At 38.5% G+C, this 26,521-nt stretch overlaps 1 protein-coding gene across 3 annotated transcripts in view; it reads left to right on the top strand.

Annotated features, from left to right (window-relative positions):
* Positions 1-26,521, top strand: part of raver2 (ribonucleoprotein, PTB-binding 2) — a 164,833-nt gene that overhangs the window by 109,219 nt on the left and 29,093 nt on the right. For all 3 annotated transcript variants that reach the window (XR_009816870.2, XM_061975738.2, XM_061975737.2), the window contains exons 6-10: positions 9,968-10,088; positions 19,839-19,921; positions 20,012-20,110; positions 22,330-22,441; positions 25,060-25,391. Coding sequence is in view for 2 of the 3 variants with exons in the window: in XM_061975738.2 (XP_061831722.2) it covers positions 9,968-10,088; positions 19,839-19,921; positions 20,012-20,110; positions 22,330-22,441; positions 25,060-25,391 (747 nt within the window). In the remaining variant the exon portion in view is untranslated. The remainder of the gene's footprint in view (positions 1-9,967; positions 10,089-19,838; positions 19,922-20,011; positions 20,111-22,329; positions 22,442-25,059; positions 25,392-26,521) is intronic.

Here is a 26,521-nt window from a genome sequence, read left to right as displayed (position 1 = left end):
TCCACTCGCATGGTTTCTAGTGCATCTAAACAACGTTTGTAAGTTTTACAATATAACTAAAACAATTCATACTTATTAAACCATCTCATGTTTGATAGTAGTGATTTCATGCATAGTTATGCGTGTTATCGTATTGTGATCTAGCTAGCGTCATTAGCCTTAGCAAATATGCTAACATGTTTACAAGTGGAGCCTATCGAGCTACACTCGGGCGGAAGGCAAGATACGCCCTGGACAAGTCGCCACCTCAGACACCATCACCCAGAAAATATATATATATATATATTTTAATTTATTTATTTAAGGCAATGACATAAAAAAGTACAAAGTTGACAACACATAATAATATAAATTAATATAGTGCAAAAGGTAATGTATAGTATGTAATGCATGATTGTCCAGTTTTGCCTGAAAGGGAGGAAGATATTTGAAGCCAGCAAAGTCAAACATCAATTTGTGAGGTATTTACACTATTAAAAGTTAAATTGTTAGTTAACTTTTTTGAGAAACAGCTTTTTTTAAACTGATATAAACATGTCCACTGTGGAGGACGCTACTTCTCAAAAAGTAAAAGTTGAAAGACACCAAAGTGAACTTTATTGTTATACATTGGATGTTTACAATATCACTTTAAAGACACTCAACGGTAAGTTGTTTTTATTAGGGATGTCCGATAATGGCTTTTTGCCAATGTCCGATATTCCGATATTGTCCAACTCTTAATTACCGATACCAATATCAACCGATACCGATATATACAGTCGTGGAATTAACACATTATTATGCCTAATTTGGACAACCAGGTATGGTGAAGATAAGGTCCTTTTTGAAAAAAATTATAAAATAAGATAAATAAATTAAAAACATTTTCTTGAATAAAAAAAGTAAAACAATATAAAAACAGTTACATAGAAACTAGTAATTAATGAAAACTAGTCAAATTAACTGTTAAAGGTTAGTACTATTAGTGGACCAGCAGCACGCACAATCATGTGTGCTTACGGACTGTATCCCTTGCAGACTGTATTGATATATATTGATATATAATGTAGGAACCAGAATATTAATAACAGAAAGAAACAACCCTTTTGTGTGAATGAGTGTAAATGGGGGAGGGAGGTTTTTTGGGTTGGTGCACTAATTGTAAGTGTATCTTGTGTTTTTTATGTTGATTTAATAAAAAATAAAAAAATAAAAACCGATACCGATAATAAAAAAAAACGATACCGATCATTTCCGATATTACATTTTAAAGCACTTATCGGACAACTCTAGTTTTTATTATTTGTTCCTGCACAATTATTTGCACTTCAAAATACATGTTTGTAGTATGATTAGAACATTTGAGCATTAGGTTTGTGTTCAATTACAGTAAATGTGTTTATCCTAAACATACCTGCCTCTTCATGTAACACACTAACATTTTTAAGTCTTTTTTTGGGGGTGACATATACCACAATAATATCGTACCATGAAATGTTGATACCATTACATCCTTAGCGTTGAGTAGATATTAATTCGATCAAACACTGCGGAAATGTCTGTGACAATAGTCAATCAGAGTCGACTTTCTCTCGTTCCACATCCAGTTTCAAGGTACCGCAGAAGTAAACAGAATCCTAGGTATGAATAAAATGACCAACTTTGGAGCTAAATGCGCAGCAGAGGGAAGGGGAATAAATGTTAGCTGTGACTTGGACTTATCTAGGGCCCTATGATAGCGGACAGAATCACGGAATTGGCCAATAAAAACGCTATCTACTATTACACACTGAAAGTCACGGAAATTTACGTAATGTGACTCAATGTGTGCACTTCACAAAACACTCACCTCCATGGAGCCAGGCCAGCCTGAGGCCGCCACACTAGTTGGCAGCCCTGCACCCTTCTTTGGCCAACTCTCTGCCTGCCTCTCGGACACTTTGACTCAAATATCGAAGCGGCCACCTCAAACACACGTGTGCCAAAAAACTACAAAATTAACTCCACACTAGAGAGCTGATTATTTTCCAAATAATTCTACGGGTCAGGTAATATGTTTTTTTTTTTTTTAATTTTAAATTCAGATTTGATGACTACATGTCACCTAAAAGATGTGTAAAAAAACATGGTGCTACTTCCGTAATGCTAGCCAGTTGGCTGTAGTGGACTTGACCACTGATGCAGTGGTGTAAATATCTTTATTAGTGAATGAATAATAGCTTGACAGCTTCTTATACTTAGGTTTGACCACAAGTATTGAAAGAATATCTGGCACATCATTATGTTGGCTTTCTTTTACTTAATGGGGTCATATTATGATTTTTTTTCTACATTTAAAAACACTTCCTTGTGGTCTACATAACATGTAATGGTGGTTCTTTATACATCTATCTATATATATTTTGTTTTATAGACCATCTCAAAGCCACTTTCTTTTGTTATTTACCTAGTATGCTAAACCTATGTTGAACTAACCTCTTTAGTTGTAAGTAAAGATGCTTGTATGTGCTTACAAAAAAAACGATCTTACTCGAAATCGAATGATATGAACATTTTTTTTGGAACACGGACCAGTCCTGTGCACATACATTTGAAAAACTGTAACTTCCAAAACAAAAGCAACAAAACTGAAGCGTTTGCTAAAAAAACAGTGTGCTCAAACGTTTTGCCTCCAAAAGCAAAAATTTTTAATTTGCCAATGGTCAGTGGGCCAACTAGCGATTTTTACCATGCAACAGCACCATGAGTGAGTAATTTAGCCTCATACCGCTATATATTAATGTAAGTAATGTGCCTTATTCAGTTAACATGCAACTCTACATCTTTTATCTACAGTTTTAACATTAAAACATTCAAAATGTCATTTCCTGCATATTTTCGCTCTTTCCAGGTGTTGTCCCATAACCTCCTAGATATTTCGAAGCATTTAGGTTTTCTTATAGGACTTGGGCGAAGCATGGTGACCAAGATTATCCTTTTCCATAGCGTGTCAAAAAGTCACAACTTTACTATAGCACAGGGGTCTTAAATTCAAATGTAACTAGTTCCTAAAAAATCCATAGATTTTGCGATTTAAAACAAACAAACTGGCAGCTCATTTACCAGTATTTCACCGTAACAATTATTGTGGTTTTTACACTAAATTTCTGCAAATTGAAAAAAACAGTACCACTATTGTTTTTACATTAAAATTCTGGTGACTGAGCTGCCAGTTTGTACCGTAAAATCCATGGCCATTTTTTTACAGTGCATTACTGTATGTTAGGGATGTCCGATAATGGCTTTTTGCCGATATCCGATATTCCGATATTGTCCAACTCTTTAATTACTGATACGGATATCAACCGATAAATACAGTTGTGGAATTAACACATTATTATGCCTAATTTGGACAACCAGGTATGGTGAAGATAAGGTACTTTTTAAAAATGTTTATAAAATAAGATAAGATAAATAAATTAAAAACATTTTCTTGAATAAAAAAAGAAAGTAAAACAATATTAAAACAGTTACATAAAAACTAGTAATTAAGGAAAATTAGTAAAATTAACTGTTAAAGGTTAGTACTGTTAGTGGACCAGCAGCACGCACAATCATGTGTGCTTACGGACTGTATCCCTTGATATATAATGTAGGAACCAGAATATTAATAACAGAAAAAAACAACACTTTTGTGTGAATGAGTGTAAATGGGGGAGGGAGGTTTTTTTGGGTTGGTGCACTAATTGTAAGTGTATCTTGTGTTTTTATTTTAATAAAAAACAAAACAAACACAAAAAAAACCCGATAATTTCAGATATTACATTTTAACGCATCTCTACTAGGGATGTCCCGATCCGATATTTGGATCGGATCGGCTGCCGATATTTGCCAAAAATTGCGTATCGGCAAGGCATGGGAAAATGCCGATCCAGATCCAGTTTAAAAAAAACCTCCAGTCCGTGTTTTCCAACGCACCGATTTAAATAATACATTCCACTTTTCTGCTGCTCCGTAATTTCCGTTCCGCATTTTCCAGCGCACCTTCAACACATCCACAGGTCTGTGAATTCTCACGCAGTTGCTTTTAGCTGCTGGCATTACACTACAGGCTCTTCTCACTCTTTCCTGTGTCTTCCTCTCACAGACAGCAAGTGCACCTTCTTACACCCGTCACATACTGTCACGTCATACGTCACATACGTATACGTCCTCCCCGAGCAGAGAGGTAGCAGCATGGCTAACGTTAGCTGTGATGCTAGCGCAGCCGTGCGAGCAACGCTCCCTCTAAGGTGCTCGCCTGTGCAATTGCGCACTGTTTAAGCGTCCTCTGCGCATAGCAAATCTATGCCACGCACAAAATCAAATAAAAAAATAAGCGCATAACAATTTTCAACACACGGACACGACAGAGAAAACAGTTTTCGTCATCATTGTTCAAATATTGTGACGTCTGTCGAGACGCTTATCTCCATTCGGTGCCACACGCCCACACCATCAAAATGCAGAGGCAAAAATTTCCACATCAACACCGTATGAAAAAATTAGTGATTTTTTTAGTTGTGATTTCCTTCTCTGCATGAAAGTTTAAAAGTAGCATATATTAATGCAGTATGAAGAAGAATGTTTTAATGTAGACATGCAAGCCTTGAAAGAAAATGTTGAAAATCAAGAGTACATTTCCTGCAAATGGGTGCATTTCTACCCTATATTTTAACTTTAGATTTATCCTCATATCAAACTCGTTTGGCTGTCTTTTTGACACTTACATCCGGCGCCCCCCTCCACATCCTGGATTATAAATAATGTAAATAATTCAATGTGATTATCTTGTGTGATGACTGTATTACGATGATAGTATATATCTGATAGTATATATCTGTATCATGAATCAATTTAAGTGGACCCCGACTTAAACAAGTTGAAAAACTTATTCGGGTGTTACCATTAAGTGGTCAATTGTACGGAATATGTACTTCACTGTGCAACCTACTAATAAAAGTCTCAATCAATCAATCAAAACACATAGAATCATCATACTGCTGTGATTATATGCATCAAGTGTTCATTCAAGGCTAAGGCAAAATATCGAGATATGTATTGTGTATTGCAATATGGCCTTAAAATATCGCAATATTAAAAAAAGGCCATATCGCCCAGCCCTAGTTCAATGATGCCATTTCTGTTTGTCATGTATAATTTTGTCTATTTTGTGTTTATCCTTGAATAAACAGGTCAGTTTCTTGTTACCAACCATTGTGTATTATTCAAACTCCCATAATTCAGCTGGCTAGTTGTTATCAAGAGTACTAAAAGCCTTTTCAACATGATTCTGACAACTAAGTAGGCTAAATAACTTTAAACTTTAATACATGCTCGGATAGGCCAGTATCGGTATCGGATCGGAAATACAAAAACAATATCGGTATCGGATCGGAAGTGCAAAAACCTGGATCGCGACATCCCTAATCTCTACTGTATATCATACGTTTAATAGTACCACTGTTATGTTTACCGCAAAATTCTAGCGACTGAGCGGCTACTTGTTTATCGCAAAATCTACATTCCCTGTTTTTATAGGGCATTACTGTAAATGTAAATATGGTACCACTGATAATTTTACTGTACATTTCTAGCGACTGAGCTGCCTGGTCTTTAGGGTAAAATCAACAGACTTTTTCACAGTGTAGTCTTCCAGACATGCATTCAATGATTGTGCAGCCTAAAAGAGGTCAGTATGAATATGTACTACATTTGGTAGACAGCTTATAACGAGCCAAACAAAATGACACGACGGGCCAAATTTGCCCCACGGGCCCCACTTTGGGCATCCCTGCTAAAAAATAAATGTTCTTGTAAGTTGCTTCCTAAACACCGCTTGCTACTTGCCTGCAGCAGTACTGTGAAACCAGGCATTTATACCAGCATGAAATTAGCCAGAAATGTTGGACTCTTGGCAAAGACAGCCAGACACTTGGGCTCATGGCACCCATGGGTACAATGGATTGACAGTTGTGGCGTCAGTCAAGTACCCCAAGGCTGCCTCAGGTTTATTTTAGTGATTGTGTACAAAGACAAAACAAACATGTGACATCCAGAAAGAGATCAGCATCCACTCTCAGCTAGAGCTCTCCTCTGAGGCATTCTCTTATTTCTTTACTTAGGCAATGTGATTTTGAACGCCAAGCACCAGATGGCTGCCTCCGCCTCCTTACGCACTCCCTCTCGCCTTCCCTTCTTCGCAGCATCCTTACCTCCCTAGCCTGTGAAAGTGTGTGTGTGCGTGCGTACGTGCGTGTGTGTGTGGGTGGATATGTGTCTGGATTTTATGCCACTAGCCAAGCAGACTGATGCGTGCTGACATTTTCTCCAAAAGAAAGAATTCAAATGAGAGAACTCTTCTTCTTTGTCCTCTTTTCCCTTGACCAATACGCTCTCTTTCTTCCTCTCTTTCTTGTTGACACACAAACATGTTGTAAGACAGGGGTCCTCAACCTTTTTTGAACCATTTATGGCCGGCATTATTTCTCACATACTGGCCTTCCACGTGTGGAAAGATAAATACAGCGAAATTAAGTGCATTAAAAAATACAACTCACCATAACGCTGAATTAGTGGGAGCCCTCGGCTTGTTTCTTTGCAATGAGATGGTCCAATCGAGGGGTAATGGGAGACACTAGCACTAGCTATGTGCACATGGACACAAATAATCGGTTTAAAAGCCTAACCGGTATAGAAATGTTTCATGTAAACACGAGTGATCCAGTTGTCGTCTCAACGAGCTGTTTTATTCATGACCTTACAGCTACTCCAAGTGCTAACTGCTAGCCTCAAACACATACACAGAATGTGGTAACATGAAGACGCGCGGCAACCCGTACATAATCACAACATAAATGGCAAAGAACAGCTTAATTTCAAAAAGAGAGGTAAAACAAAAGTAGTGAACAGAAGAAAAACATGATAAATAAATACCGTGACCATGTCAGACAAGCAGAAATGCACAAAGCCATTTTTGTTTACAGCGGAAGTCACTGCTTTTTCAGCACCTGCAGTGAGCAAACTCGTTAAATAACACACTTTTCCGTTTACGCTATGTGCTTCGCATGACAAAGTAAAGTAATCCGATTTAAGGTGATGCATGAAAATTCACGTCATAATCGGATACTTTTGTTCAGGGTCTATTACAATATTCGCTAACTTAGATCAAATATTTAACATTACTCCCATCTTGACAACCGTGTGCACCAATCATTTCTTCTTTTGTGCATGTCCTTGCTCGTCCTTTGTGTATTCATATCTAATGTGTGTAGCACCCTGCTAGACAGTTTTTCTACATAAAGTGATGTCAATGAACACCTCAAATAGATTTGGCTCTATCTGCCCTCACACATACCTATGAACCTGTACTAAGGGTGTGACAATAAAGCGGCAGCGATTAATATTGATGAACAAATTAAAAAAAATAAATTACTTTCCGTGATAGCTACACAACAAAAACACAATCATAAATTGGCCGTGACGGTGGTTTTAGGGGTGGGCTGTATTAAAACCTACAGAAATCTGTGCAAAATGTTGAAAATTTTCATTTTAATAATTCTAAATGAGTGAAAACTGAAAATTTTAGTTATAAGAAGTCTTATTTCTAAAAGCACTTTCTGTAAGAAGAGCAGCATTTTGTTCTGATACAAATGAAAGATAATGGAGGTAAATCCCTTTGTTTACATGCCCCAAATGTGCTGAGCTGGGCTTTTAAATTTTACTTGTACCACAACATTACAATATATTTTATTTCTCTATTTATTCTGTACAATTTATAAACTATTCCTATTAACCTACGCTTTTTATAACCTACTCTCTTTATATGGTATTGGATTTACATTATTATATACGTATCCTTGTTTTTGTTGTAATCATTGGGCTAAATCTGGGACCTCTGGCACTAAATGTTGTGCAAGCTCATGTGTGCTTATCTAATAGATGCTGACAAATAGTTCAAAAGAAATCCTCTTTGGGGATCATCATTTGATAATCGAATTGTAGCAGTCTGAGTCGTAATCAGTTCGAATTGTGAGTGTCAATCTGTTGGTGGTGAACCCCAAGATGCAGAGATGGCAGGCGTAGCTCAGGAAAACATGACTTTAATAGGATAACAGGAACCAGGATAACAGGAGACAGGAAACAATCATCGAGCCCTGACTGCAGGGCGAGGCAGGCATAAATAGCAGCCAGCTGATTGACAACAGGTGTGGCCAGGCTGCCAATCAGTGGAAGGTGAGGGGAAACAGCACTCAGGGAGCCAAGCAGGAAAGGGTCAGATTCCAGACGTCACAAGAAAGGCTGAGGGAGCGGGAAGGTACCTGGGGGGTAGCGGGTCCTGCCGACTCTGGCCGCCACCCTGGAACAGACGACAGGGACGGGTGGGAGGGAGCCGAAAAACCAGTCCGTGCCGCAATCAAGCCATAGAACTTGTCCATCAAGGAGACCATGCGAGCACAATTCTCGTTGGAGGCTTTCTCCCGAGCTGCCATTTGTTTCTTCCAGACAGCCCAGCAACTCTCTGAGGGGTTCGTATTTGGCTCAATGATTCTGTCATAATCTGTTGGTGGTGAACCTCAAGATGCAGAGATGGCAGGCGTAGCGCAGGAAAACATGACTTTAAGGATAACCGGAGACATGATTACAGAAACCAGGAAACGGGATACCAGGAAACCAGGATAACAGGAGACAGCAAACAATCATCGAGCCCTGACTGGAGGGCGAGGCAGGCATAAATAGCAGCCAGCTGATTGACAACAGATGTGGCCAGGCTGCCAATCAGCGGCAGGTGAGGGGAAACAGCACTCAAGGAGCCAAGCAGGAAATGGAACCAAAATAAGAGCGCTGAAAGGAAACAAACACCAACCAAGGAACCACAACCCGACGTGAATGTGACAGATCGTTACAGTGAGGCCCTAATTACACCTGTAATTATTTATTATTATTTATAATAAAGCATGTGGTCTGCCAAAAAACAAGAAGACAGAGAAAGAGGAATCAGTGTTGCCAACTTAGTGATGTTGTCGCTATAGTTCAGACAGACACCCGCCCTCTACTTTCTTTTCTCACCAAAAAAGCGACTAGCGACAGAAGTGAAAAAAGGAAGTTAATTGGAAGTTCTAAACATATGTGTTTTGCTTTTCTGGTTTTTGATTCACTCTTTGGGAGTAGGTCGTGGCCATTATGCAAATTTAACGACCTCATAAGTACATTATCTTGAAGAAATTTTAGACTAAGTTTAAGTTTAATCTGCCAGTCTTATTTTGTTATACAAACTGTTTATATGTGGGAAAATGGTATGCATTACACACCAGCTGTTTTATTATAACATGCATCTTAAATTCAGACGCCTTGAAATCGCCATGTAAAATCGTTAATGCTAGTCAGTAGCATGTCTATGGCAAGTAAATTAGTAAATTAGTATTGAGCTAGCGCATTTTGAAAAGTGGAGCCTTACTGTACTTTTAAGCGCCTTCCTTTTGCTTTTTTGGCATAGAAAATTGTAACATTACCTCGAAGCAATCTGGTTGAGTCCACTCTGAATGCTTGACTGTTTGTATCCCGACCAAGTGCTTGCACCATTGTGAGTTTGCAACCGGACGTGACGTGCAACAAAGGTATCAAAATATGGCATTGTTTGATTCAACGTGAACTATTGATGAACTTTGGTTGGTACCTGTAAAAGTACCAAATTTGGTACCCGTGCATATCTAAAGCACTTCATACTTTTTCGTGCACCTCTCCTCTTGTCTCATTTTTTCACCTTCTTATGTCTCCTGTCTCTGCCTCAAGCTCTGTGTTTTGTTTTTACCCAGTCTTACTCCTTTCTGCTGACGTGGCCGACATGTCCTGATGATGTAAATGAGCGTAATCATTACAATAGCCACAAGGCATAAGATCAAACAAAATCATGGTTTTATCTTCTACCTTTTTGATGTAATATCTTTATTTTGTTGTCTTCCTGCAGATTCTAAGTAACAGGAAGGGGCTGCTACCAGAGCCCAACCTAGCTCAGCTGTTGACCAGTATGACAAATCCTGCAGCCTTGCAAATCCTCATGAGACCTTTTTACACTGGGAAAAGAGGAGGTGAGAGTCTTATATTGATGTTTCAGTGACATTAGTTTGTACAAATACAACACACAACTCCTATTGCTGGGATTTACATGACGTCACGTCCGGCTCATTGAATATGCGTGGTGGTCAAGCAGCATCTGTTCTCAATGAGTAATAGGTGCCATTTAGCCTTTCTCGAAGAAAAATGCCGTATGCTTGTGTTGTTTTCGGCTGTACGAACTGCTCAAATCGAGAAAAGGATAAACCTTACTTCAGAGTTCCTCGAGAGGTAATCAAGAAAGGCGGAAGAGTGCAAGATTTTACAAAAGATGACGACAAAAGTAGCACGCAGTCCAGTCCAACTCAGGGAGCAGAGTCAAAGAACGCACAAATTTGCCGTGACCACTTCATTAAAGGTTTGTTTGATATATTTCTAATATACTTTACTTGTTTAGTATTTCCCTTAGAAGTATTATCTTCATATTATTTGTATTTTATTTTAAAAACACGAAAGTCAGAGTCAAAGATATCAGGGAAAATACTTCGACATCTCCCCTCTTGTTTATTTTGTACACAAATGTGTCAGAGTACATATGACAACAAAACAAAAATCAAATATGGTGATGATTCAGTATTTGTTTGTTAAATGGATATGCAGTCACGGGTGTCGAACAATGCACATTTATCTGGTATAGTCTTGATACCAATTTCCTTGACCCAGCCACACACAAAGAAGTTGGAGACCTCCATGCTTTTTTTCAAGTTTTGATCTGTTTTGTCATGTCAAATGACGACAGCATTAGCACAAGATAGTTCAATATGTCTGGGAACTCCACCGATAATCCTTGACATCCATCCATCCATCTTCTTCCGCTTATCCGAGGTCGGGTCGCGGGGGCAGCAGCCTAAGCAGGGAAGCCCAGACTTCCCTCTCCCCAGCCACTTCGTCCAGCTCCTCCCGGGGGATCCCGAGACGTTCCCAGGCCAGCCGGGAGACATAGTCTTCCCAACGTGTCCTGGGTCTTCCTCGTGGCCTCCTACCGGTCGGACATGCCCTAAACACCTCCTTAGGGAGGCGCTCGGGTGGCATCCTGACCAGATGCCCGAACCACCTCATCTGGCTCCTCTCGATGTGGAGGAGCAGCGGCTTTACTTTAAGCTCCCCCCGGATGACAGAGCTTCTCACCCTATCTCTAAGGGAGAGCCCCGCCACCCGGCGGAGGAAACTCATTTCGGCCGCTTGTACCCGTGATCTTGTCCTTTCGGTCATAACCCAAAGCTCATGACCATAGGTGAGGATGGGAACGTAGATCGACCGGTAAATTGAGAGCTTTGCCTTCTGGCTCAGCTCCTTCTTCACCACAACGGATCGATACAGCGTCCGCATTACTGAAGACGCCGCACCGATCCGCCTGTCGATCTCACGATCCACTCTTCCCTCACTCGTGAACAAGACTCCGAGGTACTTGAACTCCTCCACTTGGGGCAAGATCTCCTCCCCAACCCGGAGATGGCACTCCACCCTTTTCCGGGCGAGAACCATGGACTCGGACTTGGAGGTGCTGATTCTCATCGAGAAATTTTGTTTTGCTAAAGTATAGGGATCTATTCTATTGCATAGTTGGATTTGTTGCTCGCATCTGCATTTTGCAGGAAGATCTAGAACCCTTGCATACTCAGATAGTTTGCGTGCTGCTTGCTAGACAACAGCCTTCTTGGCTTGGTTGACCACGGCTTGTTTTCACTTACAGGAAGAAGTCGTGTGACAGAATACAAGCAATTAGTTCCTTCAGGAGCGATAAACGCTGTTCTAAAAGTACCAAGCATAAGACATGGCTATTATTTTACATACAATTAGCATCTTACGTCTACCAGTTGCTCTCTGGTTTTAATGGCCAGTTTAATTCCTTTCAGGTTTTAGACTAACCTTTCTGGTAATTTATTTTGTTGATGGTTTTTAGGTAGAGTAAAACTCCCTGCGTGCTTTTTAATTTAAACTATGCATGTAATGTGTATTGTTACACTAAATACGTATTAATTGTCTTCTATTTTTGTATACTACCTGGTAGACAGGGTTTTATGCTACCAATCCCAATTACGAATGTCCATATGTGAGCTCGCCAGATACCGTTTACATGTGTTAACTGTATTTTTTTTAATTAATTTATGGGTGAGTGCTATTGACAGTTCAACAATATTAATACAATACATAAACTACTCCAGTCTTCTGTTTTATTACATGCAGTCATTTGAGAAGAACACAATAACTTAAATACAAGTAAATAACTACTATCTATTCTACTATAACTACTATCATTTAAATCCTTTGGTCTTGCTCTCTAAGTCCTCCTGTGTCCAGGGAATTAATCAGTGAAGTTGTATACACTAAAAACATCAAAATATGATTTTGTGAAAGTAAAGATATCAATCTAATCGCGCTAGTATCAATTATATACTACCCATGATATCGACACTACCAGTATATGGATCAATCCGCCCTCCCCTTACGTGTAGCCTGACCGCTACACACCAAGTTCTTCAGTTGTTGTTATATTATCCTCTCCCTAGACTCCTAATCTTCTTGTTATTTTCAACTGCTTACTTTTTGCTGTAACGTGGTTCCAGCTACACTTCTTAAACTTTACCAAGCACTTACTGTATATGTTGTGCTGTTTGGAGCTAGTTTAGTGGCTAGTTTAGCGATCAGCATGCCTTTTTGTCTGCTTTTGCTTGTTCTTACTCGGTGTTGAAACATGTCTAATCTCTTCCTCCAGTGATAATAATACATGTAGGAAATGCAGTTTATTTTCAGCAATAGAAGATTATTGACATAAAGGAGCGACTCCACACTGTGTATGGAGATACAAGGTTAGCTGCTAACTGCCTCTGTCAGCCAGAGGACCAAAAAGAGATAAAGTGTTAGTCATCTGGGATCAGTTTTTGTGATCGCATAATCGGCATTTTCACGAAAATCGGCCAAGAATGATCGGTGGCCGATCGATCGGCACATCCCTTTTACCAAGAATTCATCATACATGATCATTGTTAGTTGCATTGCTTAAATCAGTGGTTCTCAAATGGGGGTACGCGTACCCTTGGGGGTACTTGAAGGTATGCCAAGGGGTACGTGAGATTTTTTTTTAATATTCTAAAAATAGCAACAATTCAAAAATCCTTTATAAACATATTTATTGAATAATACTTCACCAAAATATGAATGTAAGTTCATAAACTCAGTGAAGCACAAGCTCAGGTTTCTCACTAAAATGTCTGTCAAAAAGAACTGTGAAAAGAAATGCAACAATGCAATATTCAGTGTTGACAGCTAGATTTTTTGTGGACATGTTCCATAAATATTGATGTTAAAGATTTCTTTTTTTGTGAAGAAATGTTTAGAATTACAGTAAGTTCATCAATCCAGATGGATCTCTATTACAATCCCCAAAGAGGGCACTTTAAGTTGATGATTACTTCTATGTGTAGAAATTTTTATTTATAATTGAATCACTTGTTTATTTTTCAACAAGATTTTAGTTATTTTTATATCTTTTTTTCCAAATAGTTCAAGAAAAACCACTACAAATGAGCAATATTTTGCACTGTTATACAATTTAATAAATCAGAAACTGATGACATAGTGCTTCTTTATCTCTTTTTTTCAACCAAAAATGCTTTGCTCTGATTAGGGGGTACTTGAATTAAAAACATGTTCACAGGGGGTACATCACTAAAAATAGGTTGAGAACCACTGGCTTAAATCACCAAATCTGAATATATTTGAACTACAAGATAAATGTTGTTTAGTTAACCAAGTATAGTAGTACCTCAACTTACAACTCAAAAACATTTAACTCAGAACATTTGTATCTCAAATCAATGTCGCCTTCGCACTCACGATCTTCCTTCCCATGGTTGAAAAACAAAGTTATGTCCATCTCTCGCTATTAGCTAATGCTAGCGATTATGACAGGATGTTTCTGGCAGATCTTACTGGGTTCACTGTGGCTTCTGCTACGCCAACTAATGAGGGGGATGCTTGTGTGTTTAATTTTTGCTTGCAGTTAAAGCATAACAATTAGCTGAGAGACATAAAACTCTTATAATAAAACTCTTGCAATAAAAAAGGTTGTGTTCACACCAGCATTGTTCAGCCAGTTTTAAATCAAATCCTGGAGTTTTAAAAGTCAACACGTTCTTAACAGCCTATTTGTGAAATGACTTGAGATCACAGACCCAATAAAAAATTCATTGATAAAATGAAGGAAGCTCCGCAAAGTACGAATCTTGCGTCCGCTCCTCCCAGTCTTTGCCAACAAGAGTCTTAAATAAAGATGAAAGGGATTTATCTTTTTCACCTCATCATTTATATATATTTTAAAGTGATGGATAAATTACCCCTGAGTGAGCGTTCGGCACAATCACTACCTGTATCGACTCTGCATTGATACGGTTTTAGTGTTTCATAACGGTCATCCGCTATCGGCTGCAAAATTAATAGTTGTTTGTTTTTGTTTATTCAGATTCCCATTAGATGCTGCAATAGTAATAGCTATTATTAGCATGGCAGTGTAGCGTCGCGTGGGTTCCAGGTTCGATCCCCGCTTCCGCTTTCTGCATTGTGTCCTTGGGCAGGACACTTTACCCACCTGCTCCAAGTGCCACCCACACTGGTTTAAATGTAGCTTAAAGATGTAGATAATGGGTTTCACTATGTAAAGCGCTTTAAGTCTCTAGAAAAAAAGCGCTATGTAAATATAATTCACTTCACTAATTCACTGTTCTTTCTGGGTTGTAAAATTTCAAAAATGCTTTGATACATGTACAACATGGGCTGGGCGATATGGCTGAAAACTATTTCATAATATAAGTTTTTTATATTGGTCGATATCGATAATTGATATTTTTTATGACCCATGGAAAAATGTTAGTCCCTGTTCTCTACAAAAACATTTAACATCCCTTTCATCGTTATTTAAGACTCTTGTAGGCAAAGACTGGGAGGAGTGGACGCAACATTCGTACTTTGTGGACCTTCCTTCATTTTATCAAGGAATTTTTTATTGGCTCTGTGATCTCAAGTCATTTTACAAATAATCTGCTATACCTCTCATCATTGCCTCTCGCAGGCAGGGGGCCAGAGACAAGTACTCGATGCCAGAACATCTTCGTAGCGAGATTACAAATCCTAGCTATATTCCTCTTTGTAATCTCTGACTGTCTCCTCCTAGTGTCATTAGAGCCGATGTGTACAACTATGTTTGCGTAGCTCGTGGTGCGATTAACCTGTTGTACGTGTTTACTAGGCTTGTTGCGAGTCAGCTCCCTAAGACTAGCTTCAATGTCAGGTGCTCTGGCCCCGGGAATAGACTTAATTATGGCTGGTTTACTAATCTGTATGTTTCGGGTGATGGAGTCCCCTATGACTAAGGTGTGGTGGAGTGTAGGACTAGTTAAAGGGCTAAATCCATAATGCGTCTCAACCGGTTCACCGTGGCTTGTAGGCAGCTTAGGGCTGCTACAAGCTGGGCTAGTCAGCTCGCTAACAGCTAACGCAAGCAAATTTGTCCGCAGTGTCCAAAGTTACAAAATTACTCTAACTGGCAGACAGGGTCCTCTAGTAGGGCCAACCTATCCATGAGAACGGTGCACGGAGAGCAGGGAGCCGTACTCATGTTTCTTATTTAAGTATGGAAATAATTTAAGTTATGCAGTAATTATTGTTTAAATATTATTGGACCAAATTATTATTTTAAAGTAGCACATTTTGTCATATGTTTTTCAGTCCTGCACTTTAGTTCCTACCTTTTGTTTCCGTACATCCGAATAGGGAACGGACAAGGGTTGAAAAGAAAAGATGAGCGACTGCGGTTTGTTTGAAAAAATATTTTCCTGTTTTATGGACCATTTCTCCAACTCTCATTTTCAGTTTCTCTTTTCACTCCATGCAAATTATATATATATATATATATCATATGTATGTATATATATACATCATATGTATGTGTATATATATATATCATATGTATGTATGTATATATATATCATATGTATGTATATATATATATATATATATATATATATATATATATATATATATATATATATATATATATATATATATATGTATGTATGTCAGTGACGTGCGGTGAGGTTGATGGCTGGTGAGGCACTGACTTCATCACAGTCAGATTTACAAACATATGAACCCCTAAAGAGTATCTTATTCACCATTTGATTGGCAGCAGTTAACGGGTTATGTTTAAAAGCTCATACCAGCATTCTTCCCTGCTTGGCACTCAGCATCAAGGGTTGGAATTGGGGGTTAAATCACCAAAAATTATTCCCGGGCGCGGCGCCGCTGCTGCCCACTGCTCCTCTCACCTCCCAGGGGGTGATCAAGGTGATGGGTCAAATGCAGAGGACACATTTCATTACACCTAGTGTGTGTGTGACAATCATTGGTACTTTAACTTAACTTTAACTTTACACATACAAACTGTAGCACACAAAAAAGCACATTTAATTAAAAAAAACGTTATTATGGTCTTACCTTTACTTATAAATGAAGTCCATTCGCCGCTGTTGTGCTGGATTAATGCAACCCCTGACGGGAGTGTTATATCAACTAAAGCCCTCACTTCAACTTTCCACGTGCAAGATTGAATCTATTTAAAAAAGTGTAACCGAGGGTTTATAAATGTCGCCTATACTGTATGAAACTACAAAATAACAAACACGGAAGCTCCAGTTTACACGAGGACCACTTTATTTACCTTCTTTCAAAAACTTCCGCTCCATTCCAACGTGTCATCACTTCCGCTCTTAGCGCCTTCAAAATAAGAGCTCAAGGCATATACCGTATAACAGCGCATAACAGGAACTTAACATCACAAAGAGGAAAGCCCATAAAAATAGGTTACAAAAGTTATTTAATAAGAAGCCAAAAAGTGCAAAAACAATAATGTTCGTGTTGGAGGAGTTGTGAATTAGGTACACCTGCAGTCTGCAGGTGTACCTAATGTTGTGGCCCTGCAGTCATTCACAACTCCTCCAACACGAACATTATTGTTTTTGCACTTTTTGGCTTCTTATGAAATAACTTTTTTAAATAGATTCAATCTTGCACGTGGAAAGTTTAAGTGTGGGCTTTAGTTGATATAACACTCCCGTCAGGGGTTGCAATCTACGGTGGGGGTGCAGGAGGCGGGATTACTGGAGCCTCAGCCAGTGCGTCTTTTGCAGCCCTTTTATGATCGCTCAGCACAAGAAATACGTTACACACATACAGTTGTTGACAAAATACACTGTACATTATATACCTCAGCTAACTAAACTATGGAAATGTATAATATAGTTCATATAGCAATACGGTCTCACTGCACAGCAGGCCAGCAGTTAGCCGAGTCCGCAATCCATGGTGAGGCGCAACTCAGTGACGTGCCTCAACTGGCTGCTGATCACCGCACCGTCTCTTCTCAGTATTTGAACGGCAAATGTGAGAATTCAGCGATATTAAATAAAAATAATCTAAAACTGGTGAAGTTAAATGGAAAATAACTTTATAGTATAATCACTGGATACATATAACAATTTAATAAAAATGTTTTCTTTTTACATTTTTTTTCTTTCCATGATGGCAGGTGAGGCCCCGCCTCACCTGCCTCTAGTAACTGCACGTCACTGATGTATGTATATATGTATGTATGTATGTATGTATGTATGTGTATATATATATATATATATCTATATATATATATATATATATATACTCTATATATATGTATATATATATGTATATATATATATATATATGTGTGTGTGTGTGTGTGTGTGTGTGTGTGTGTGTGTGTGTGTGTGTGTGTGTGTGTGTGTGTATATATTTTCATATATATATATATTTTGTATATATAGCAAAAATATATATATAGCAAAAAGAAATATTGTTATTCTTGTGTAAATATAATACTTCCTTTTTCTTGGTTTCATTTATATCGATGTTGATGAACAAACCGACTAAGGACTTCATTTAATTTGAGCTGTCACTTGAAGTCAAATGGCACAGCAGCTGTATCGGTCACATGTTTGTTTCTTAAAGGCACACTGTATCACTCCTTGTGTTTCATAATGCATCGATGCTTCAGTATTGTTTGATCCATCACTAGTATTTAACATGGTTTCCTGCATCTGAAATTACAATTATACTCTCTGAAATGTATTTTGTGCTAAAATGTCCTGGGTTTCTGGATCGATTGATTGGATTTGCATTATTTCTTATGGGAAAAAAAATGTGTACGATTTGTTTTCCGTCTGACCTTTTTTTTAAATACGTATTAATACCAAAAACTGAGGTATCAGAAAAACAGTGCATGATCACAACTGCACAATATTCACAAATCTCAGGGGTCTCAGAATGGTAATTAAATCCTGTTGAGAATCAAACTAGTGGACCTTCAAGGGTTTTTGTCAAACAACAACTTTAACACACTAATTAAACTCATAAAAAGTCTCATAAGGATTGATTGTGTTGTGCATCGCAGCGCTGTTGAAAAGAATTCCCTTATCGTTGCATAAATGACAGGCTTGAACCTAAAAGCAGGATTTTAAACGAGCACACGCTACGTGAAGAAAATCGACATTTCATGGTGGAGGTTTTTCTGTAGTTCTTATTTGAGCAGTGGGTTTGCTTCTAGAGGCTTGGAAGATAATCAAAGCGCCCAGTGAAGGGTCTGCTCGCCCTGTGGAGGGCTTCGTTATTTGATTAATACTTAATCAGATATTAACACGAAATTGCGTGACATTAGCGGGACAAATGAGAACAGGAAGATGAGAAGATGATGATGATGATGATGGTGGGGGAGCTCTCTTTGGGGAAGAGCACGCACAATTAAAGTCTAAAATTAGGCCCTGATTAAATGTTAAACTTGCTCTACCTATTCTGGAGGAAGACACTATTAGTTTGAAGCATATTATATTTATTATGAGTTGGCCTTGTGGTTTACTAGAGATGGGTACCTTTCACATTTGAAACGAGCAATTCCTGGTATTTTGGAATTGATACCGGTACCAATTTTTGGTACTTTTGTGTGTTCATGTGTTAATACATTTTATAGGTTAATAATAAAATCTCACTTTTTATATAACAGTGACAGATTATGATAACTTTTGATTCTCATTTGCAAGTATTATGTACTAGACTTCTGCATGCAGTTTCAATTCCTAGATATTACATGTAAGTAGTAGTGTGACTTTGGTGTGTTGCCCAGCGAGAAAATAGTCTTTGCCATTAAGATGTGCAAGTCTAGTCATATGTTGACCTCTACAAAGTGTTTTATACTGTAAGTGTTGTGTTTATTACACACCAGCTGTTTGATTGTAACGTGCATCTTAGTTGTAGTTTTGACTTGTTGAAATGGCCCTGTAAAGTCGCTAATGCTAATCAGTAGCATGTCTGTGGCAAATCCAATGTAAATTAGCATCAAGCTAGCATACTTTGAAAAGTGCTGCTTGAGTGCTTGTTTGCCCATGACGTCACAGGCAATAAAGTAATTGAAATATGGTACCGTTTGATTTTCCGTAGTACCAATGGAATTCAGCCGGTACCTATAAAGGTGCCGAATTTGGTACCCATTCCTATGGTTCACAGTTATACAGGACTAGAGGACATCCTTCATGTCACTCATCAACAGAATTGTCTAAGCATTACTTCATTATGATACAGCTGCATCAAAATAACTTTCTTAAGATGATAATAATGTTGGCATCTAACGGATGTTTGCTCTTTAGGCAAATATGGCCGTCACACCAATCTGCCATTCCTCAGACCTCCTCTCACCACAGCTCTTCTTACGTTTGGAAGAGCACATCAGGTCTCAACCTCATCAGCCTCAGTGTGCTTGTTTATTGTGTGTGTTTTAGTTTGTGTGCGTTAAAATATGGGCCATCTTTTCCCTTCGCAGAGAGCCATGCTCGGTAATGGACTACTTCTACAGAACCTCCTGCACATGCAGCTCGCTCAGCAGCAGCTCTTACACATCAAGGACAAGTGCATCAGCAGCGTAAGACACCTGTGTGTACGCTACATGTCTGTGCTTGTGACAAAGCTTTCTTTTTTATCTCACGCACACAAAATCAATAAGAGCATTTTGATTTTTCATCTGCAAGTTTTTGACACATCACTATTTGCAGCATTGAAAAACCCCATGATTTAGACGCTCATGTGATAAATATATTCAGTTAAGTCCAGATGTATGTGAACTTTCATCCAAGGGTCATAGGTTATGGTTATTGTAAGGATGTTCCAATCAGGGTTTTTTGCTGCCGATTCTGATACCGATCATCCATGGGTGAGATCGGCTGATAATACCAATATATTCATGGTGAGTGCTATTGAGGGTTTATTAATATCAACAAAATATTTAAACTTGCTCCATATTCTCTTTTATTACCGTATTTTTCGGAGAATAAGTCGCACCGGAGTATAAGTCGCACCTGCCGAAAATGTATAATAAAGAAGGAAAAAAACATATATAAGTTGCACTGGAGCCCGGCCAAACTATGAAAAAAACCGCGACTTATAGTCCGAAAAATACGGTACATACAATTGTTTGTTTAAAACAAAGTTAATAGTATACAATAACAAGAAATACTACTCACTTAAAGGGGAACTACACTTTTTTGGGAATTTTTCCTATCATTCACAATCCTTATGTAAGACAAGAACACTAAATATTAAATAAATGTGATCAAAAGTCTGCTTACAATGGAGCCCATGGGAGTCGCTCTATTCTTAAAAAAATGTCCAAACACTCCCATTAAAGTTTTATATACATGCTGTAAGTATATATGTAATGTAGTAGCATCCCCCCCCCCAACAACATCACTGATTTCTGCTGACTGCAGACTTTGAGAGCCAACAAACTTAATAAAACATCACTTACTGTACAAGGTCTGCTGTCATTAGGATACCGACTGCTGGGATGTTCATATGTTCCCATTTAGGTGAAAAATGACTAGCGAAAAATAATCCTTGCGAAGTGGAGTGGAACCAAGCGTCTTTTCGTGTCGATCTCGCCCTTTCCGAGTCTAATTTGGCCGTCAAAGTGTACCAACTTGTCAGAATACGTCGTCGTCCTCCTACTTTCAAGGTGAGAGGCATGATGAATGATCTACAATAAACTTCAACAAGAGAGCGAGGAAGCAGCTCACTCACCACTGATGACAATATAGGGACACAAGCTTGTGATCGCTATAAATAGTTTGTCTGCGTTAGCACTTATAATAACAATATCACTGATACTTGGTTAATATTCAAGTCACTAAATGTAAACAGAGTATTGTCGGTGCTTTTGGATGGTTATTTATTGGATTTTATGGGCGGAATAGAGGACCTCCCATTGGCTCCGTTGTAAGTGGACTTTTAATTATGTTTATTTACAGATTAGAATGCATTTTATAAAATTACATCTGTCCTCGTGTCTTTCATAATGATTGTGAACGATAGGAACATTTCCAAAATAAAGTGCAGTTCCCCTTTAAACCTTTGGATTTTGCCCTCAAATTTCTCCTGTTTCCAGGGAATTATTCGCAGTTACATGTTACATGTACTGACTGACAATGCTGACAAACCATAAGTTGTTGTTATATTATCCTCTCTCTGGACTTTTATTAATCTACTTGTTGATTTATAGTTAATATTTGCTTACTTTCTGCTGTAACATGGTTCCATCTACACTTCTTAATAGAAGAAAAAGAAAAGTACAGTATTCCTGTGTTGCTAATATTTCTGGTAACCTTACTTGGCAACATGAACAGAACAATATGTTATGAAAACTTTCCTAGTAAGACGCTGTACATCCCTGAGAGCCATCATACAAACAAACATCCATTTATTTTCAACCGCTTTTGCTGTTGAGAGTTGCAAATCAATCATAGGGCACGAGTCCTCCTGAGAACTAGCGTCCTCTGCAGTATATTTTTGTATCACAGGTCTTTTTTAATCTATAACTATGACAAAAAATGGACAAAAACAAACGCCCACTGCAGAAGACACTAGTTCACAGGAGAATATGATGACAACCGTCCACACTCAAATTCAGATCGATGAGCAATTTGAGTGTTACGTGATCATGTTTTTTGGACTGTGGAAGGAAGCCTTTCTACTTTTCTTTTCGTGAGTAGAAGATTGATTGTGTTGCTGTTTTGTTTTCATCCCTGCCAGACTTTACAGATGATATCATTTTTTTATAATTTAACTTTCCCTTTTTCACTTCCTCAGGCCCCCAGCCTGCTGGGAGACCCGGCGAGGTTGCTGGTGCAGAAAACATTACCTCTGCGGCCTCCAGGCCTGGTAGCACTTGGCAAAGGCCTCCTGGGAGACTCCCCCTCAGGTCAGCGCGCCACACAACTCTGTGTAATTACTACAAATTAATTAAAATGTGTCGCATAAAATACATCTTTTTTTGTTTGTTTATTGATTTTCTTGTCTTCAATGCTGTGTAACTTTTAAATTGACTCACGTAGTAACAACACTTTTTATGTTTAAGGTTTTATCACCATACTTTTCAACATTTGCATTTAAAAATAAATGAAATGACGGTGTTGAAGGGGAACTGCACTTTTTGGGGGATTTCGTCTATCATTCACAATCAGTGTATTTTTTTAATGCATTCTGAATATTGAATAAATGTGATCAAAAGTAGGCCTCCAATGGAGTCAATGGGACCCACTCTATTCCGCTATTCTATTATAAAGCCCTTAAAAAAACATCCAAACGCCTCCATTGAGGTTTTATATACATGAGTATATATGTATTGTAGTAACAGCCACATATATATAATAACATTTAATATTTACGTAATTCGATAATTTTAAGCATACAAGGGGCATTAATTTCAAAAACGCATTATGACGTCCGCTTTTTCCCCCCCAACTAACGAGAGGAACAAGCGGTAGCAAATGGATGGATGGATCACTGATTACTGTTCACTGCAGACTTCATGAGAGCCAACAAGCATAATAAAACATCACTTACTGTACAATGTCTGCGGTCATTAGGATGCAGACTGCTAGGATGTTCATATATTCCCGTTTTGTTCATAAATTCCCGTTTAGATGAAGAATGACTCCTAATCCTCTCGAAGGAAAGGGGGATGGAACCAAGCGTCTTTTCTTGTCGTTATCGCTATTAGCGGGTCTAAATTGGCTGTCAAAGTGTACCAACTTGTTGGAATATGTCCTCATCCTTCTACTATCCAGGTGAGAGGCATGATTTATGATCTAGAATGAAGTTTGACAAGCATTGAAAGGAGGAAGCAGCTCATCAGTCGATCATGTCAACATTGGCAAACAAGCTCATGATCAAGGCACCGCTATAAATAGTTTGTCTGTGTTAGCGCTTATAGTAACAACATCCCCAATACTTGGTCAATATTCAAGTCACAAAATGTAAATTGAATATTGTTGGCGGTTTTTGGATGGTTATTTATTGAGTTTTATGGGCGGAATAGAGGACCTCCGATTGGCTCCGCTGTTAGTGGATTTTTATATACAAGTTAAAATGCATTAAAAAAAATACATCTGTCATCATGTCTTTCATAATGATTGTGAATGATAGGAAACATTAAAAAAAAAAGTGCAGTTCCCCTTAAGGAACTGTGTGTACACAATCATGGCTTTGTGTATTACTGTGCATCCCTCTTGTGTTGAATTGCAAGGCTTTCATCAGCGCACATGCCTTGGGCGTCTTTTGTCGCAGCAATATTGGAGTATAATAACTACCGGTAATACTGTAAGTGTGATTAAGGGTGTGTTTCCTTTTGGTGTTGTGCATCTCTGCTCTCTGTAAAAGTGTTAATGTGGCCCTTTGTTTGTATGTTAATCATTAACAGGTGCGATATAGTGCACTCTCTATGGCAGGGGTGTCCAAAGTGTGGCCCCGGGGGACTTTTGCGGCCCGCAGCTAACTTTTTAAAGGCCCGCGGCACATTTTAAAAATACCATTACAAACTAATTTGAAATTGAAGAGCAAGTAGATGTTATGTAACGAGAAATTGGTGCAATATTGCCTTTAAAACACAAAACTGCCATGCTGGCTGTTTTTTTACTTTAAAACTGGCATTGCTAAAACATAAAAACATATAATTTATGGATAGATCTGAAGTTGATCTACAGATCATTGAAAGTAATAATAATATACCTGTATATTTATATATGGGGCTGGGGATTAGGGGTTAATGCATGTGCCTCACAATACGAAGGTTCTGGGTTCGATCTTTCTGTGTGGAGTTTGCATGTTCTACCCACGTACTCCGGCTTCCTCCCACCTCCAAAGACATGCACCTGGGCATAAGGTGATTGGCAACACTATATTGGCCCTAGTGTGTGAATGTGAGTGTGAATGTTGTCTGTCTATCTGTGTTGGCCCTGCGATGAGATGGCAACTTGTCCAGGGTGTACCCCGCCTTCAGCCCGATGCTGCTGAGATAGGCTCCAGCACCCCCCGTGACCCCAAAAGGGACAAGCGGTAGAAAATGGATGGATGGATATTTATATATGGCTTATTTGTTAACATTTTTATGAGTGGGGGCCTTTTGGATCCCTGAGACCTCTAGTCTATTTTTTTTAAATGTCTTTGTTCAAAAAATTATAATGAATCAAAAACATTGTTGTTTTGAGTTATTTACCTATTAAAGGCTCCAATTACTTCACATCAAATATTGCACTTTGAATATTTTTTTGGGGGAAATATTTCATATTTTGTGTTTTTGACATAAAAAACAAGGTTTTCTTTGACAAAAAGGGCATATAAACCTTCAGAACCTTTAACATTCACCTTAGTTGAGGGAAGCACTAATGGTTAAAATAAATATTGTGTTGGTTTTGAAAATGAAAAATATCAAAATGTCCCCCATGTGCTCTCATTTTTCAGTGTGTGGCCCTAAGTGGAAATGTTTGGACATGCCTGCTTTATAGTTTCACTTTCTTTTCTTCACTATTTCAACAACAGAATTACACCAGGAGTCTGTTCCAGCAGCTAGCCACAATACTACAGTGCTGTTGTCAGCAGCAGGTGTGATGTCCTACCTGCAGCCTCGAGCTGACGGAAGGAAACAAAACGGCATTCAGACTTTCTGCGCAACCTCAGCTTCCTCTTCTTCGTCCTCCGGCCCCTCTTCCTCCTGCCCCAGCTCCAGTGACAGACAGCCTGTTCCTCCAGGGAGTGTACTGCAAGGACAGAACTACTCATGTCTGGGTGCAGCTCCACCAAAACCCCCAAGAGGTCTTTATACGTCCATGGGGCATCACAGCAGTTCAGATAACTCCCAATTGGCCAGCATGGTGAGTGAAAACAACAACACGTAACTTTTGCTACATTCTTGAACACAGCTCATGTTGTGTCTCTCATATTCCTTGTTTGTTGCATCTTGTCACCTCTGAATAACATTTCAAATAATGGGTTATTAAATATTTATTGCAGTGGAATTTCGATTCCCGAACTTAATTGGTTCTTAAACAGTTTGTAAATGGAAAAGTTTATATAGTGAAGCAAATGTCCCCATAAAGAACAATATACATATGAATAAAAAAGTCCCTATACAATATAAATATGAATTTAAAAAAGTCCCTATTTTAGTTAAGGTTTGTGAATTGTGAACACAATATAATATCAAACAAACATAACAAAAGAGTGATGGACCAAATATCTCCTAATCACCAAGCCGAAACAACAACTAGCTGAACTGTATGCACTGCTTTGCCAACAAGCGCACACACAAAGAAGTCCCTTTGATGCCCTCACAAACAATCAGAAATCACAAACATCCTTGACATTAAAGTACCAGTAGAATGGAAAAACAAGTTGACTTTATATGTTTAGTTTTGTTTCAGTATATCCATTTAACAATATCCAATTGTATTTACAATCCGCAAAGTATGTGAAAATACCGTCTAAACATGACAAAATGCCACAATTTCAGACGGCTATTTTGAATATTCGCTCCGAATGTCTTCGTAGATTTGGGGTCGGAACACATCACGATGGAATGCTTCTGCACTCTGACCACATAAGCATATAAGTCATACTGCAAAAATGCAACAATTAGAAAGAGATCATTTACAATCCTTTTGTAAGACATGACAAGTTTTTCTTTTTTTAATGCATTCTAAGCTAAAAATAAATAAATAAATAAAAAGTCCGCTAACAATTGAGTCAATGGGGGCTCTCTATTCCGCCTACAAAGCCTTCTAAATAATGCACCACCAAAACTCTCATTTATATATCGTGACCTGAATATTAACCAAATATTAGCGACGTTGTTATAAAAAGTGCTAAAGCAGACAGACTTTTTTTAGCGGCGCATTGATAACTGAGAGGTAACTTGCTTTCTGCTGCTGTACTGTGTTCTGTCAAACTTGGCTGCTTCTTTGAAAAAAGCAACCGATAGCGTAACCAATAGCAATAGTGGGGT

Source organism: Nerophis lumbriciformis, linkage group LG14, assembly GCF_033978685.3.
Source record: "Nerophis lumbriciformis linkage group LG14, RoL_Nlum_v2.1, whole genome shotgun sequence".
Taxonomy (NCBI): Eukaryota; Metazoa; Chordata; class Actinopteri; order Syngnathiformes; family Syngnathidae; genus Nerophis; species Nerophis lumbriciformis.
The sequence above is the reverse complement of the archived record's forward strand: the minus strand, read 5'-3'. Positions and strand labels throughout refer to the sequence as shown.